This window comes from Ricinus communis, chromosome 5 (genome assembly GCF_019578655.1).
Source record: "Ricinus communis isolate WT05 ecotype wild-type chromosome 5, ASM1957865v1, whole genome shotgun sequence".
Classification (NCBI taxonomy): Eukaryota; Viridiplantae; Streptophyta; class Magnoliopsida; order Malpighiales; family Euphorbiaceae; genus Ricinus; species Ricinus communis.
In genome coordinates, this window is record NC_063260.1 from 7,519,415 (window position 1) to 7,535,878 (window position 16,464).

Genomic DNA, 16,464 nt, shown 5'->3' on the forward strand with positions numbered 1-16,464 from the left:
TCTATTGTCATACAAGAACGATAGTCTTTTCCTTTCTTTTCTCTCTCATTCTTCTCTGTATCTTTTCTTTCTCGGTGTCTCTCAAGTATCGATCTCACTTACTGCCAAGTTTCAGTTTTTAATTGTTTTCCAAAATCCTAATCACTTCTTTCTACTTATAGAGGTAGAGTTTTAAGGGAAACCCTAAAGGAGGCGATAGATTTTAGGAATATATCGATAAATATCCAATTTTATTTTTAAAATTTAAATAATTATCAATAAAAATGATGATTATCGTTAATGAAACCTTCTAGAATCTATATTTGGACGTAAATCGTCGAAAAAAATGATGTCGGAATGCAAAAAATCCAATTAGCTTTATGTAGAGCCGATTGGCTCTATGTAAAGGAAGTTTTAGAAATTGTAATGAGATCCCTGAATCTATAAAGCTGTTGTTTTGACCCTCAAACTGATAATTAGGTCCAAATTGATTTTAAAAAGATAATTCCAGTTGGATTAACCTCGACCCTATCCTCGGATTCACTTTTCATTCATCTCCCAAGACCCGAGAAATCAATAACTTTCATCATAAGATTTTCAGTCTTTCCCTCGATATCTAGATTCAGAAAATAGGTGCTGACAAAAGATCAATTTGAAATGAAATAAAGTATAAAAATTTAGGAAAAACCATCTTATCTACCATGATCTTTTATCAAATTTGAAAAAAATTGTCAACATCCATTTTTCGTGTACCTTTAAAATTTATCTATTTGGCTCTCAATTATACTCTAGCTCAATTAGACGTGTGTCAAACATGACTTGGCATGCATATGCGTTGTTTATTGTATTATTAATCCTATATCATCGATCTCTAAACTCATCGTTTAAAGCTTCCTCTTAAAATAAAAATAAGGCAAACAATGGAAACAACGATGTTTCCATCACACCCAAAAACCTTAGTCCCTACGTACACACTGCTCATCTTCCTCACCTATCATTTATGGTTGCATAATGCCTCCAATTGCAGTGTTGCCTTTGTTTTACAAGTCACTCTCTTATTTTTTTTTCTTTCTTTGCCTTTTTTGATCTTAAATTTCATTAAAGCATCAAGAATGGGTTTTTATTTGCACTACATAACTCAAGAACAACCATGCCTTAGTAACTACTATTATGCTCTTCTTTGTCATTTACATTATTATTTTCTTATGATAATGGAGAATTGATTTATGTATATACTCAGACAATCTTAACTAAAAGAAAAAAAATTTAATTTAGGTTTAGAAATTCTTTGACTAGATAAAGATAAAAGGAGCTAGCTCATTTAAAAGACCACATAGATACTTGTCAGAATCAAATAAAAAAACACAAACAAGAGATTTTGATATAATATGGATGATCGAATTTTAGTGGGAACATAGTTGATTTTATGGTTTTAAAGAGATCAAGATGATTTCTTTACAGAACGGATCTCGAGTGGCCACACAGCTCGGGCTCGGTGTCAGCTTCAGTGGCTCGGGATGAACCTAGTTTCCAGGTGAAGCTTGAACCATCATTGTCTTCAGTGAGTTTGGAGCCTTTTAAGGGTCGTGATTTTCACCATGTGCTCAATTATCGCTTTTACGCTATTGTTTTCCTTAGATTTCGTGATTTAAAGATGATTTTTTTCTCTCTGTTTTTTCTTATGGTTATCTGAATTAATTAATTTTAGTTAAGATGAAAACAATATCGTCGAGACTAGGCTTTCCATCATTTCTCTTTTTCTAAAGAAAAAGAAAGATTTAAACACAAGTTTAGAGACTAGTGGTGTAGGATTAATAATACAATAAATAATGCCATATATGAATATGCCAGGTTACATTTGGCATACAATTAATTAAGTTAGGGTATAATTGTGAAAGAACACAAAGGTAATGGATAAAACCAAATTTTTAAAAAACTGATGATATATTTAAGAATTTTGTGAAAAGTCATAGTAGATGAGATGGTTTTCGAAAAATTTAATTGTCTTTATTTAAATTGTATAAGAGACTTTTTACTTTTGCTAAGAAAATTTTTAACTAATGAAGTGAAGATAATAAAATAATTTAAGTCAAAAACAATAAACAAGGCAATTATATTATGAATTTTTTCTCTTTCACAAATAACAGAAAGTAACTGTCAAGAGACCATAATCTAAAATTATATTGGAGATTGGTTCTATTCTTACATCACGTTCGATCTTTTCAATTCTTTCATAATAACATAAAAAGTAATGATGTGTATCTATATACACCATAACATCTATCAAATGTTTTTCTCATAAGAATAAAAATAAAAGGTGATAATTAATTAAAAATAAATGAAACACTTTAAGCTATGAGAATATAAAAAATAATAATAATCAACTAAAAATAAAGGAAAATTAAAAATAAATGAAACACTATAAGTTATAAGATTATAAAAAAATATTAATCAACTATATTAAACCTTGAGGGTTATTAATCTTATTTTGATGGTTACAAACAATTAAGAATGACTAATTTTATATTTGAGTATATATGTGCAAGGAAAGAAAATTATTTCTTCTAAAACAGGACAGATTCACGCCCGTGAACTTTTATTCACGACCGTGAAACATTAGTTTCCTAGCCATGAAAAAAAATTCTTAGCCATGAAGAATTTTCAGCTCAAATAATAAAAATAGCAGTAGCATTCATGACATCCTTCCCAACCGTGAAAACAAGGATTCATGGTTGTGAAAAAGTATTCACGCCTGTGAAGAATGCTTTCTTCCTGAAACTTGAAGAAACCACAAAAAAAGTCATAGCCAGTATTTCCAGTCGTAAAGATGAGAATTCAGGGCCATGAGGAAAATTCATGCCTATGAAAGATTCCAACTTTTCAATTCTTGAAGAAATCACAGTAGAGTTCACGACCAAAGTTTCCAGCCGTGAAAGGCAAAGTTCTTAGCTGTGAACAAAAGTCTCAGTCATGAAAGAAGACCTCCCCAATCGCAAATAATTGTACACGGCCATGACGGGTACTAGTTTTTCAAATATTTCTTTCACGCTGAGGCTTCACGGCTGTGAAGGATTCTTCCCACCCATGAAGTTGCATTTATGATAGTTGGTAAAACGGTTATATTTGCATTTAATGAGGGTATAACGCCTCTGTTTCACTTAAGACTATTTAAACTTCATTTCTAATTATTTTAGGTCAAGCAAGAGTATTTATTTTGAGCCCTGTTGTGCATTTACTCTCAACAAACCTTCAAATCTTCATATTTTTCATCTTAAATTAAAGATTTCAGCTTGGGATTGAGTCTTTGGGTAGTTGAGTATTTCATTATTATATTCAAAGCTCAAAATGGGTAGATTGAGTGTTTGGATAAGGGATTAAAAAGCTCTTGTAATTAAAATTAAAAATCTCAGAGCGGGTTAGAGTGTGACCTTAGGAAAACACTTGGGGTTAGAGTGTAAGTCTTTGGAAAAATACTTGAGTTTGTTCTTAGCCTTATAAAATAACACAAATAGAGTTAGGTCTATAATTCTATTTGATAGTGGAAATCTCAAAAAAATTCTTGAGGAGTTGATGTAGGCAAGTGTTGGCTAAACCATTATAAATTCTTGGTGTTGTTAATTGTGCTTGATTTTTTATTTTTGGTTTTTGATTTCAACCAATTCACCTCCTCTTAGTTGCTACTAGAATTACAAACTAAAAATAAAGAAAATACTATAAATCACATTTTTATTTTTATGTTCTAATATTAACATTGATCACACTTGATATAAAAAAAAAATATTGATCACATTTTTTTATTTTTTTTATTATACATATATCTAAAGTTAATTTAGATTGTGCTGGGCAAAATCTTTATAGGTGGCAAATTATTACCTCAAGAGTTTTAACACAATTGTATATCCAAAATTCAAATTCGAGACTTTAGTTAAGCTGAAAGGGACTCTTATCATCTCGTATAACTCTTTTAAGATTTTTTTTTATAAGAATATAAGAAAATAACATGTACCTACCAAACTTATACTACCTGCTCATTTTAGGCACATAAAAAAGCCAAACACCAATATATATATATATATGTCTGAGACTTAAATTTTTGTTTAACAGGTGTGCCTCTTATTGACACATAAAATTTAAATTTATATATAATTTTATAATTTTTTTATTAATTTATTGATTAATAAATTACATTCCTAATTAAACACTAATTCTAATCCTAAAAATAGTATATAAATAATAAATTACTTTTCTAATTAGATAATAATTAATTTTCTAATTAGATAATAATTATTCTAAAAAAAAGTATATTAATTATATTTTAATATTATATTAATTAGTAATTTAGTTTTCTAATTAGATCATGATTCTAATTATAAAAAATAATATTTTAAATATTATATTTACTGATAAATTAATATGTTAATTGTATGATAATTTTTAATTCTAAGAAAATATTAATTATATTGATAGTATTAATTTATAAATTAAATTATATAATTTTAGAATTAATTAATAAATATTCTTAGAATAATTTTTTATTAGCACATTAATAAAATCTTAAAAAATTAAAAAGATAAAAGGAATTAAAAATATCTAATTTGCTATTATTTTTAAAACATAATGAGTAAATATTAAATATTAAAATTATATTAAATTTTACTTATAATTTTATAATCATATAATAATAATGGTCATGCAACGCAAAGATAAACGACTAATAATGTGTAATTATCCAACTTATTGTATACAATATAACATTCATTTTTTTTTCTATAACAACATAAAATAAATAATCAACTAAAAACAAATAAGACATTATACGCTATATTATGAATCACATTTTGTTTATGTTCTAACGCTAACATCGATCACACATTTTCTTTAAAAAAAAAAATTCATAAAAATATAAATGTACCTGCCAAACATATCACAGCTATAAGACCGATCACAACAAAAATCATGTAATGAGAAACATAAAACTAAAATTTCATGCTATGTAAGTCGCAACAAAAAAGGGAAATTACTCAAAACATGAAAGAATTATTTAAAAGACCGAATGAAATCAATCAAACAGATGCGGAGAAAACAGCGACAACAACAATGCTATAGTGAATTAAAGCTGATGTTGATATTCATGAGCTCTTTTTCGCTTATGGTCTGGTTTTCCATTACTGATATGAACACCAAAAAGCTTAACTCCATTGCTTGTCTCCTCTTCTTCCATAACTTCATCAACATCTTCTTCATTCTCTACTCTTTTCATCTGACCTATTTCCTTCTCTAAATTCCGACCAACAGCATAACTTTGGATACTAGTTCGCAGCACATCTATCATGTAAAACACTCTTCCACCCGTCTTCCCCTGATACTCACATTTATAGAAAAATACAGAATCTTTAGTTCTCAAGTCATTCATCTTTAGAAAATGTCTCCACCCTTTTGTAAACACATATGTTTGTGTACTCTTCCAATATGAATATCGAAAAGTCCACGGACGACAATGTTTGTCGTAAAAGATTAAGTCAATGGACTTATTATTGTTCCCATTTTCATGACCGATTCCTGAGTTTGCACCAACAAGTGGTGGAAAGTACTCTATTGCGTGATCTTTAGGTATGTGAAAGCCTTTGATGTGAGTAACATCAGTTTGTGTTAATTCCTTTCGGAAAAGCATTCGATATGTTATACCCTGTTCATATGCAAATTCTCTTACCAAAGATTGATTTGCAAGGTAATTTGCATATTTAGACAAGTAAGTTTTGTCCTTGATCATATCAAGGATCTCTTCATTCGAGTACTGACCTTGGAATTTGGTTTCTTGGACTGTGTAAATTGGCATGGGGAAGTTAAGAGGAGCATCACTTCTTTGTAGTTTAATGGCTGCTCTATCATAAGCGATTGCTGCCTCTTCTTCTATGTCATACGTTCCTAGCCAATAAGCCTTGTACTTATAGGCGATCCGCGCGCCCCATTTGCCACTTCTGAGCAAAATTACTCCTCTGAATTTTGATGATGACCCCCTAACGCAGCTGCTATAACTCTCATTCTGCTGATTCAAGCTGACGATCATCTTTGAGTTCGGACTAGCCATCGAATCTGAATGTACAAATCTCGAGAAAAGATCAATACTAGGAAACAAAGGAGAATGAGAACTGGTTATACTGCGGAAACCATGCTAAGCCATTGTCCATTTATAAGCAGAAAGGACGTAGGTGGTAGGGTTAGATATTAAATTCATACAGCACACTGAAGACTTGGTTATGGTAACTCTGAGCTATAAAGATAAGATTTATAGCATTTCAAGTAATGTATGCAATGAAAGGTTTATTTTTTCTATCTATGGATTAATGAGAGGATTGTTCATTTCTGGAAGGTGTCTGTAGGAATACTGCTCTAAACCTCAAAAGGAAAATAATAAAAAAACCTAGGTTATACGGAAACCTCTGGAAAATTAATATTTTCGTACAACATACGTTTTTAATACTGAAGTTTTTCAAAAACATTTTAAAACATTTTTAAAACTTTAAAAAGGATTTTTTTTACTACTTTATTATCCTTAATATTTTTGAAAACTTTATAAAATCTCTGGAGAAATCTTTTGTGCATTTTGTTCTATTTATTTATTTGGATTTCTCAAAAGAAGTTCCTCAACTATTTTTATTTTTTTATCTTTTTTTATTATATTAATATTCTTATTTGTCTTCTTAGAAAAATAAATTTTCGTATTTGTTAATTAGTTGTTTGTTCATTTTACATCTTAATAGCTTTTCTACATATATGTTACGAAATTTACTATCTTTAGATAGCAAATCTCTTTTTTTTATAATGCGTCGTTCTACAAATTTATTCAAATTGTATTAATGACAACTAGTCATTTACTTATGCATTTGCATGACCATTATAATTATTTTGATTATAAATAATAATATAAATTAATTCTATAAATAAAAATTATTATATTTTTGATATTTTATAATTATTTATAATATTTTAAAAAGTAATAATAAATTAATTTTTTTACATTTTAAGACTTTATTAGCTTTAAAATTTATTAATGTAATAATATAAATATTATTTTAAAATATTTATTAATTAACTTGTAGTGTTATATAAGTTAATATTATAAATATAATTTTTATTACTATTTTTTAAGATTAAGAAATCAGTAATTAGACAACTAACTTATTAAAAATATTATTTAAGATATTATTTTTTAAAATTAGAATAATTAGTCTTTTAGTTACTATAATATTAAAAATATAATTAAAATACTATTTTTAATATTAGAGTCATTGCGTAAATTTGAATTTTATATGTAAAAAATAAATACATATGTCAAAATAAAAGTCTTATGTCTTAAAATATAGTCATACATATCAAAAAAAAGTTTATGTTATAAAATTTTATATAGTTATAGATAATAGATATTCATGCCCTCATCTAATAATTTTTATACTTTGTGATACATTAAGTCCTATTTTTAATTTTCAGAAAAATTGGTATCCTGAATTTCCTGTATTTGTTTTCATGCAACTTAGAATGAAACCACACGGCAAGAAAACCTAAACTTGAAGAAGAGCAAGTACAGCCGAGGCTTAGGCTATACCTTGTAGCTTATCATGTAAAGTATATTGTAAACTATGACAGTTCTTGCAATTGATTTTGTTGGAAAGGGCAAACCAAATAATGAGAGTGACAGATCAAGATTAAAGGATGTAATTCAAGTTAACTAAAAGCTATCAATTCCATTATAATTCATAACTAGTCTTCATCTTTCCTTCTAATCCTTAGACCTAATATTTATGTTCTCCACGGAAAGTTTAATATACATTCAGCGGCTGGGTGCAAGATCATAGAGCTGCTACTGAATATGACAGACTTTCATGACTATCTTCTGAAACTCTTCTTTCAATTTCTAGTGAGTTAATAGCAATTCTGTAACAAAAGAGTTTCAGTTTCAGTTACTGCATTTCGTCCATGTCCGTGTTTCAGATCAACTCAACGAAGTGTTCTCTTTTTTTTTTTTTTTTCTGTTTCCTTCTGAATCAATGTTGAATAATTCACTTGCTTCCTGACATAGAAAAGAAAGAAAATCTTGTTTAGTTTACACTGACCGTCCCTCAAGTTTACTCTATATATCACAATAGTCTCTAAATTTTAATTTCTATCACAAAATTCTTTAAATTTTAATTGAAATATCATTAAACTTTTTCCGTTAGTATTTGTTAAAGGGATAGATGGAAATCTGACATGGCATGTCCATGTCATTCCACATAACACATAAGCTATTCATTTCTAATATATATAAAATCTACTTATAATACAAATCAATAATATTAAAACACACATCATTCATTTAAAAAATTAATTAAATAAAATAACAAGATCAAAATCAATAAATTTCTTTTTCTTTCACTTTCTTGCAATTCAAACAAAATTCCAAACTGAAAATAAAAATAAAATCAGAACTAACAAATACACTGCAATTGATAAGATAAGAATCATAATGTTATTTGTCTTTCTAGTGTATTGTTTGTAATGCCATTCAATCGGGAATGGATATTGTAATGGATCCAAGAAATCATGCTCGTTTTCTTTGAGGCATGAAGGAAATCTCAATAGGCGGAGAATTGAGACTGTTATCTCCAAAAGACTCAAATGCTTTCTCAACACAACATCTGCTATGCACAGACCAAATCGCATCAACGCTGTCACTATTTTCACTTGCTTTCTTCTTTACAGTGTTTGAATGAGCTTGTAGAAAATCAAGTGCAGAGGCGATAGAGGCTAGTTGGGGCAAGTCCGGATCGGATTGACTAGCGGCAGTGGAACTCGAAGGAATGGACAGATTAGTGGTGGCGTTCGAACGTGGATCAATGTCGGCAGCATTCAAACGTGTCTATCGTTTGCTATCTCTGGTTTGGTAAGTGTCATTCATTGTCGATGGAGATAAGGAGCGGCGGCGACAGCGGTGGAGGGAGCTGCCAATGATATAAAAACATATTTGAATGTTAAATTATTTCATCCAAATAAAAAAATTTAATAGTCATAAGCATCAAAATTTCTGTTGATTTTTTAAATTTTCTTATAACTTTCAGCGTTGACACGTTGTTCAAATCTTATTTATTTTCTTTTTTAATTTCTGTGAGATAAAAAGAATTAAACGTGTAAAAATGTGAACATAATTTGGATATTCCAGAAGTGAATAATATGTTAAGACATTATAAATGGTAACTTATATACTTTATTTAATAAAAATAGTTATTAAAAGTAAGAGCAATTATATCATTAATAGCATTAAAAACAGCTTTGGACTGCCACTATAAAATAGCTGAAAAAGTGAATTATTTACAAATTATGCAACACATTGTAAAATATAAAAAATATGCTAATTTCCTGATCTATCAAATAGAATATAGGGCCTAAGAAGTCTTTTAATTTGCGGTGGGTAGAAATGTTTGTTTTTAATACTTTCTTAAAACAAAAATAATTTATAAGAATTTTGAGGGTGGTAAGCTAGCCAATGGTAAAATGTGCTTTCACCGTCCTAAATGATTTAGTTTGGATTTTTGGAGGACTGTTCGTTATAAAAACTAAAAACTATTCAGGTCACGAGATTAGTGCTGCGACGACCAACTTGAACTATCTCAAGCTTTACTATGATTTATGAATATTTCTCAACAAAGTAGTCCAAATTCTTTCCAAGTCCTATGAAGTTAACACTAAGACCTCCTTTCAAATGAGTTGCTAGTTAATAGATTTTGATAAAAATTATAGGATATTGTGAAATCACTCCTTAAAAACCACCAACATAAGTTAAGTTTAGATCTTCTATCAATAATATTTTCCTTCTGAAGGGTATTTGAAATATAATTGAAAATGGGACAAGGGACTCGATGGAGTCCCCCCTAAATTGTCTAAGAGGAGTGTGTTGTAACCACTTAAATTATTACTAAACCAACCTTGGGGGAAAAGGATTTCTTTTTTGTTAGTTGAGGTGTCTTTTCAAGTTAATAGACAAGTCTACCTCCTAAATTGCGTTGAAGATCATAATTATTATTCTGTCTTTATTTTACCTTGATATAAACAATTTCTTGTTTTAAGCTCAAATCTACTTGGCTAATTCCAGTCAATTTTTACAAGATTAATGTCTAGCTCAAAAACCTGTTCTCAAAATAAGATCCAAAAACAAGTTTATGTGATAACTAACCAAAATATTAATAGATTGTTAGAAGTAATTAGTTTATTGATTAAAGGAAGAAATTGGAAAGTAAAATATAACCGCGTTGCAGACAAATTGAAGAGAGTGTGGAGAAGAAAAAAATTAATGAAAGAAACATTTCAGCATATGTTATGGATTAAAAGAAAAAATTACCAATAAGGAGGTAGGAAATATATATATGATAGTTACTTTTTACTCTAATATACAAATTGTCTTATTATATACTAAATTTTCTTTATTTTTTTACAAAACTAATTATAAACCCTCTGCATCCAAAATCAATAAAGTTAAGGGACCAAATTGAAAAATAAAATTATAATTTAATCCTTAAATTTCTTATCATGTATTAAAATGATCCGAAATTGATTCTCTTATCAAATTCGATTTCAATTTTAGCATAGTTTAATTCTTATGTCTAAAGACATTAATATATCCAACTATAAATAAGTATGCTATTTTAAAAATTTAAATTAAATTATATACTAATTTGATAACATTACTCTAAATATAAGTACTTTTAAACTATTTAATTTTTAGGATTTAAGTGCGCTAAAAATTAGAGTAAGTAAAAATAATAATTAATTAATTTTATTAAATACTAATATTTACTTATTGTAAAACTATCTATTACTCCAATTGCACTCTAACATAAAAAAAAAAAAAAGAAAAATCAATTTGAATGAGTTTCGTACTTGATAAAAATGTAAGAACTAAGTTGTAATTTTATTTTTTAATTTAATTCTTCCAACGTATTAACTTTGGATGTATAAGTTAGTAATTAGTTCCTTAAAACATAATGGAGATTTAATATAATAAAATCGATACAGAAAAAGCAACTCATATATCAGAATTAATGAATAAATAGTAATTACCCCAAATATATAAAAGCAAGCAAAATGTAAAGGTTGCAGGATACCTAATCACCAGGTTCAAAAGGTCTATAAATATAAAAGAAAAAAAAAAAAAAAAAAAACATGTGGAGAAATCCCAGCAAATGAATCAACTAATTTATTAAATCCTTAGTTTGTCAATTCTCTATTATATGTAATTTACAACAAAATTCTAGCTTTTAATTCTTCATTTACTTTATGTTTTAATAATTTATGTCATACAATTAAATCATCAGTTTTATAATTTAAATTCTTAACTTTCAATTTATTACAATATGTCTTTAGTTTTATTATTCATAGCTTAATCTAATTCCTTAAGTGTTTTGAATTACTTTTAGCTCAATCAATTAAACTCTTCCATTCACAAGCTCTTTTACTTTTATATTTATCAAAGAAATTATTTAGTTTTACTTAGTTTAGCACTTAAATCAATTTTTGGTCTTGGTATTATCTCTTAGAACTGAATAAATGTAGCAGAGAATTCAAGATAGATCTCTTTACTTTCCGTACAGTTTTATAGTTTAAAAAATTAGAATCGCATTTTTATATTTAGATTCTATTTTATGGACATATCCAACCTAAAACACATTCAAGTTTTTCATATGTTGGTTGAAATTTCAATAACCAAAATGTTGAATAGTAGAATAAAACAATTATAAATGCAATATATTTCTTGAAAAAGAACATCTCTTTTCTGCTACAAGAAGACAGAATGATAAGACCAAAGAAACAATGGCACATTGTGGCTAGCTGACCAAAAAAAGAAAATCTTAGTCTATCAAAATGATCCAACCTAGAAAGGGGTTTTTTCACTTTCAAGAAGTCATCCTATGCCCAGAGCAGGAGCTAACGCTATACTTCCACTTCCAGTTGAGGAATCGCCCTATGCCTAGTGCAGGAAGAGATAACATTAGCTTTCCACTTCCAGTTCAGGAATTCCCCTATGCCTCGAGCAGAAGTTAACATTATCCTTCCACTTCCAGTTCAGGAAAATGAAAGAGAACAATCAAGATGGGGCAGACAAGTAGAAGTAGAAGAACAGATTGCTAGTTTAAGATGCCAAATATGAACTAGTTCTTGTTTTTTTCTTTTCTGTTTCTAATCTTACTTTGACAAACCCTTTTTTTATTGCAGCTGAATGCAGTTTACAGGTTTCTACCAGATCAAGATTCGTTTATCATAGTACATTTAAGTGTGATTTGCAATAATTAGACATTAATTATTTCCATGGTTAATTCCTAGATGTATTTAGGGGTAGAATTCACGCATTTAGTTATTGTATTGAGCCTGAATACCTCGAGCAGCTACTTGAACAGATGTTTTCTGCAGGTTTGGAAATTGATCCCTTACTAAACCACTAATAACAATCCAACCTCCATTCAATGGAGTTAATATTGAAGAGGAATGGTAATGCAATAATATACAAATTGAAGTATGCCTAACCTGCCGATTCCTCTTGAGTGGAAATGATGTTAGTTCTTAAGTTTGAAATTGCTTATCTGTATTATTTTATTCCCATGTGTGCCTTGGCTTCTGCTTTTCTGCAACTTTGTCAAGAAATTGCTTGTTAGTACAATTCTTTTCTGTTTACTCCCCCCTATATCTTGGTTTCCGCCTTTCAGCAAATGACGCCAAGCCTTCCAGGCGATCTTTTGTGTCCATGAGCTGCTCATAACACTCTTCTTCCAATTCCAAAGCTGATGCCATATCTACCTTCAGTCCCTCATTAATTGCCTTTTTTGCCATCCTTATTGCTATTGGACCCTATCAGAATTACATGTTAGTTTGAAAGAGCAGAAATAAAGTGCAAAATTGTTGTTTTGTTCCACAAGTGAAGTAAAGCTTTCAGGCAGTATTTAAGTCACCAAGGTTAAGTCTTACCCCAAAAGCTACATATGTATATGGCCCTAGTACAATTCCTGTAGTCTTGTGAGTTTATCAAAAGATCATTTCAACCAAATAAAGCGCTGATCCAGAAAACACAGGAGCATTATAATATTTTATCAATAATAGCAACCTCTTATTCTGCTAATAATAAGTACTGTATTGAAGGCGCCTAGTTTTGGATACAATTTTCCTCAGGGTTTGCAACATTCCTCAAATCCTAGGAATTTAGGGTTACCATTCAAAAATTGTGAGTTAAAGGTTAAAGAACTTGTGCAAGGTAGACAGCATGCAAAAATGTGGTTTTCTCTCTCTTAACTCTTTCGTTTCCTTCTGCTCTCTGAATAGAACCGGAACTTAGTACATTCAATTGATTATTCTGTATTTATTTGATGACGCAATTGTGATAATAGCAGTACGGTACTAAATATTCACTGCAGAATATTCTATCTAAGAAATCCTCAATGAATATAGTTTTGTACCTTCTGATTAATTTCCCGAGCAACTTCAAGAGCCTTTAAACGAGCTTCACCAGCAGGCACAGAGTAATTGACAAGACCTGAAGAATTCCACACATCCATTGCTAAATTAGGAGTTAAGAAAACAACAATAAGATGCTAAGCTGTTCTTTTGTAAACATACCCATTGACATGGCCTCTCTTCCACCAATCTTCCGACCAGTAAATATAAGCTCCTTTGCCACAGATTTTCCAACCAATCTAGGAAGTCTTTGAGTCCCACCTGCTCTGTTCAGAACTAGAATTCCGTAAGAGGCCAGATGATCATGCACTGATAAAGTTCCAGCGGAATTAAAGAAAGAGTCTGATCAAGTGCTCAACGATAATGAGTCCATTCTAAGTACTACCAATTCTCTATTCTGCCATTTGTAGGCATTAGAACATCAGCAAAAAGTTCTTCCACTATAAATGGAGAAATACATGTATGTGTGTGTGTGGATCAAGGTTGAGGGACATTGCCATCAATTAAATATAGACCCAATAGCTTGCAGAAGAGATAAAACACAATTTAGCACATACCCAGGAATTATAGCAAGTCCTGTTTCTGGCAAGCCCAATACTGCATCTTCTCCTAAATTATTAGATGCAAAATACAATTAGTAACAACATTGCATCTTCTGTCAAAAAAAAAAAACAACATTGCATCTCAAGCAGCAAAGTAGTTCGAGTAGAGCAGCATTTGTTATTGTAAAACAGTCTGGAAATACCACATATCCGAAGATCACATGATAAAGCCATTTCAAGTCCGCCACCCAAAGCTGCTCCTTCAATAACAGCGATAGTAGGAATACAAAGATCCTTTAGCGAGAACACAAAATTGAAGTCAAAATGAATTGCACATTATAGAAAAACACTACATGATAATGCAGCAATACTAGCTAGCCCTAACTGAAAACTGAAATGCACACAGTTGATCCAATATTTAGATAAGCCAGTTTCTGAATTTGCATATGTACACAGTTTATCTATATGTGCATTCCATGGGTAATCAGACCATTCTTCCAACATGTAAGCCTCATTCATTCCATTATTCAAGTGATGGGCTATAACTATAGAGCTATTAGAAAAGCTATCAATTTACTGGAAGGTGCATTCAAACACTTGCAAATGCTGTATATTTGATATATATTCAAATTAAGAATGCAAGCTCAGAGTTGCAAACCCACCTCCACAAGTGAGAATGTGGACCGCAATGAGTTGACAAAAAACTGCACTTCAGATGGAGTCATTATCTTACGCTCCTGCCAATCCAGTAAAATGTAGAGCTGTCAAGCATATTATAAATCAGTGTGTAAAAGTACAGTCCCAGAGGGAGGAGTATAAATGCCATCAGGATTTACAAACATAACATAGAAGCTCTGACAGAAAAGAATTTATGAGAAGCCTCAACATAGAAAAATAAGTAAATTTCTCAAAATTAATGTAGCCCTAGAAGAAGAGGATTGCCTCATCCCCACTTTTGAATGCATCACCTTCAGCTCACAAGGATGCAAAATTGAGTAGTCGCAATTAAAAATATAAGTATTTTGACCCTCAGTTTCATCAAATCTAAAGCAATCAAGTGAAACTTACAGGAAATCAACAATTGCTAACATCTCAACTTGGAATAAAACCTTATAACTCTAAAGTGAAGACCAAAGCAAACTCGAATACTCACAAGACTAGACCACATTTAAAAGCTTAGCTTGGGGACACAGTCATGATGATAGAATCAGAAAAGTATAGGATTGATAAAACAGCTAGACTAAAAAAGAAACATGTGTATATATATATATATATATATACACACACACACACACACGTAATGCATCCTTCTGATCTAAAATACAGAGAACATGTTATCTAACTAATTCCCTTGCTGAAGTAATCTAAAGAGAACAAGCTAACAACCCAATGAAACGTTTTAACTAAGGTACAAATACACATAGAAAATTACCCTCTATCATCCTCCACCTCCCTATTGCAAACTTTTTCTGACTAAAGTGATCACTTTGTGCAAAAATGTCTCCAAGAGACCACATTTAACGAGTCTACATCACATAACACTTAAATAAGCCATCTACAGCAAGCAAAATTACTTAAATGGTGATGTAGTGAAAACCAGTCAGAATTCCTACCAAAATTCAATTTAAGAAATTAAAACCAATGCATTACCTTCAAATCAGCTCCTGCACAGAACACTTTAGGAACAGAGCTGCAAATCATAACAACATTAGCGGAGGCGTCATTATTAATTGTTTCAAAAGTATTCCTTAACCCCCTCAGCATTTCCTTCCCAATAGCATTTTTAGCTCCTGGCCTATCCAAATTCACCTCCATAATACCTGTTAATCAAAATTCCCAAGTGGGTTTTTACCCTTTATCTAATACTAATAACAAATACATGCAAAGCTTTTAACTGTAACTTACCAGAATCTGAGTCTGGAAGTCTTTTAAGCTTCACTGATTCAGAGGAGACTGATTCCAAGATTAGGGTTCTACGGGTTTGGAATTGGTGAGAACTGTTATCAGTTTTACCATTCGAAATCTCAGAAGAAACAATTAGTTTCCCCAAATCGAATAATTGATGAAAGCTGTGAACTTTCGCCTTTTTCGAGCAGTAGTGACCCAGAGATCGTGTAAGGGTGTGGATTGTAACCATTTTTGTGTTTGTGTGATTTGATTTTCTTTAAAAAGTTGAAAGCTTTAAGTCTACTCTGATGGAGAAATTGGAGTAAGCAGTTTGGTTTGGTTATGTCGCAGAGGGTTTTGGATAAGTTTTAAAAAGAAAAATTAGCTTATACACATCACCAAAAACTGTAACTTGTCTCCTTTAATATTAAATATTAATTGATATAATTTATAACGTGACATATATCAAAGACTCATAAGATATATTTGTGGTATAGCTAAAGTAGCAATAATGTTTATTCTTGACAATGATAGGTCTCTTCTGCATTAACTGAATTTTTTATTTTATGGCGAGTTTAGAAAA

At 30.1% G+C, this 16,464-nt stretch overlaps 2 protein-coding genes across 7 annotated transcripts; both read right to left on the reverse strand.

The window, feature by feature from the left end:
• Window positions 1-5,089: 5,089 nt before the first annotated feature.
• On the reverse strand, window positions 5,090-6,813 carry LOC8277465 (AP2/ERF and B3 domain-containing transcription factor At1g51120). Its single transcript, XM_002532310.3, has one exon. The coding sequence runs from the start codon at window positions 6,065-6,067 to the stop codon at window positions 5,090-5,092; it is 978 nt and encodes a 325-aa protein (XP_002532356.1). The 5' UTR covers window positions 6,068-6,813.
• A 1,555-nt stretch (window positions 6,814-8,368) lies between these two features.
• LOC8277464 (probable enoyl-CoA hydratase 2, mitochondrial) lies at window positions 8,369-16,296 on the reverse strand. 6 transcript variants are annotated; one of them, XR_001536179.3, is made up of 9 exons: window positions 15,900-16,288; window positions 15,645-15,814; window positions 14,657-14,755; window positions 14,198-14,288; window positions 14,010-14,061; window positions 13,615-13,718; window positions 13,455-13,531; window positions 12,532-12,852; window positions 8,369-8,957 (listed from the first exon to the last, which is right to left on the reverse strand). XR_001536179.3 is itself a non-coding variant. In XM_015727322.3 (8 exons), the coding sequence occupies exons 1-8, from the start codon at window positions 16,129-16,131 to the stop codon at window positions 12,676-12,678; spliced, it is 1,002 nt and encodes a 333-aa protein (XP_015582808.1). In that variant the 5' UTR covers window positions 16,132-16,288; the 3' UTR covers window positions 12,394-12,675. The 6 variants fall into 6 exon arrangements, 3 of the variants coding, with proteins under 3 accessions (XP_015582808.1, XP_002532355.1, XP_025015431.1); XR_007215925.1 differs by lacking the exon at window positions 8,369-8,957 and adding an exon at window positions 12,970-13,055 and having other exon boundaries at window positions 12,614-12,842; window positions 15,900-16,296; XR_001536180.3 differs by lacking the exon at window positions 8,369-8,957 and adding an exon at window positions 12,970-13,055 and having other exon boundaries at window positions 12,614-12,852; window positions 15,900-16,295.
• Window positions 16,297-16,464: the final 168 nt, after the last annotated feature.

What these genes read in the sequence shown, in the direction of transcription:
- LOC8277465 (XM_002532310.3), bottom strand. Translation starts at nt 6,067, where the DNA reads ATGGCTAGTCCGAACTCAAAGATGATCGTCAGCTTGAATCAGCAGAAT.
- LOC8277464 (XM_015727322.3), bottom strand. Translation starts at nt 16,131, where the DNA reads ATGGTTACAATCCACACCCTTACACGATCTCTGGGTCACTACTGCTCG. An exon ending in GTGCAGGAGCTGATTTGAAG is followed by an intron (nt 14,756 to 15,644) that starts GTAATGCATTGG and finishes TATGCTTGACAG; the next exon opens with CTCTACATTTTACTGGATTG. An exon ending in CTCGGGAAATTAATCAGAAG is followed by an intron (nt 12,853 to 13,454) that starts GTACAAAACTAT and finishes TAATTCTGATAG; the next exon opens with GGTCCAATAGCAATAAGGAT.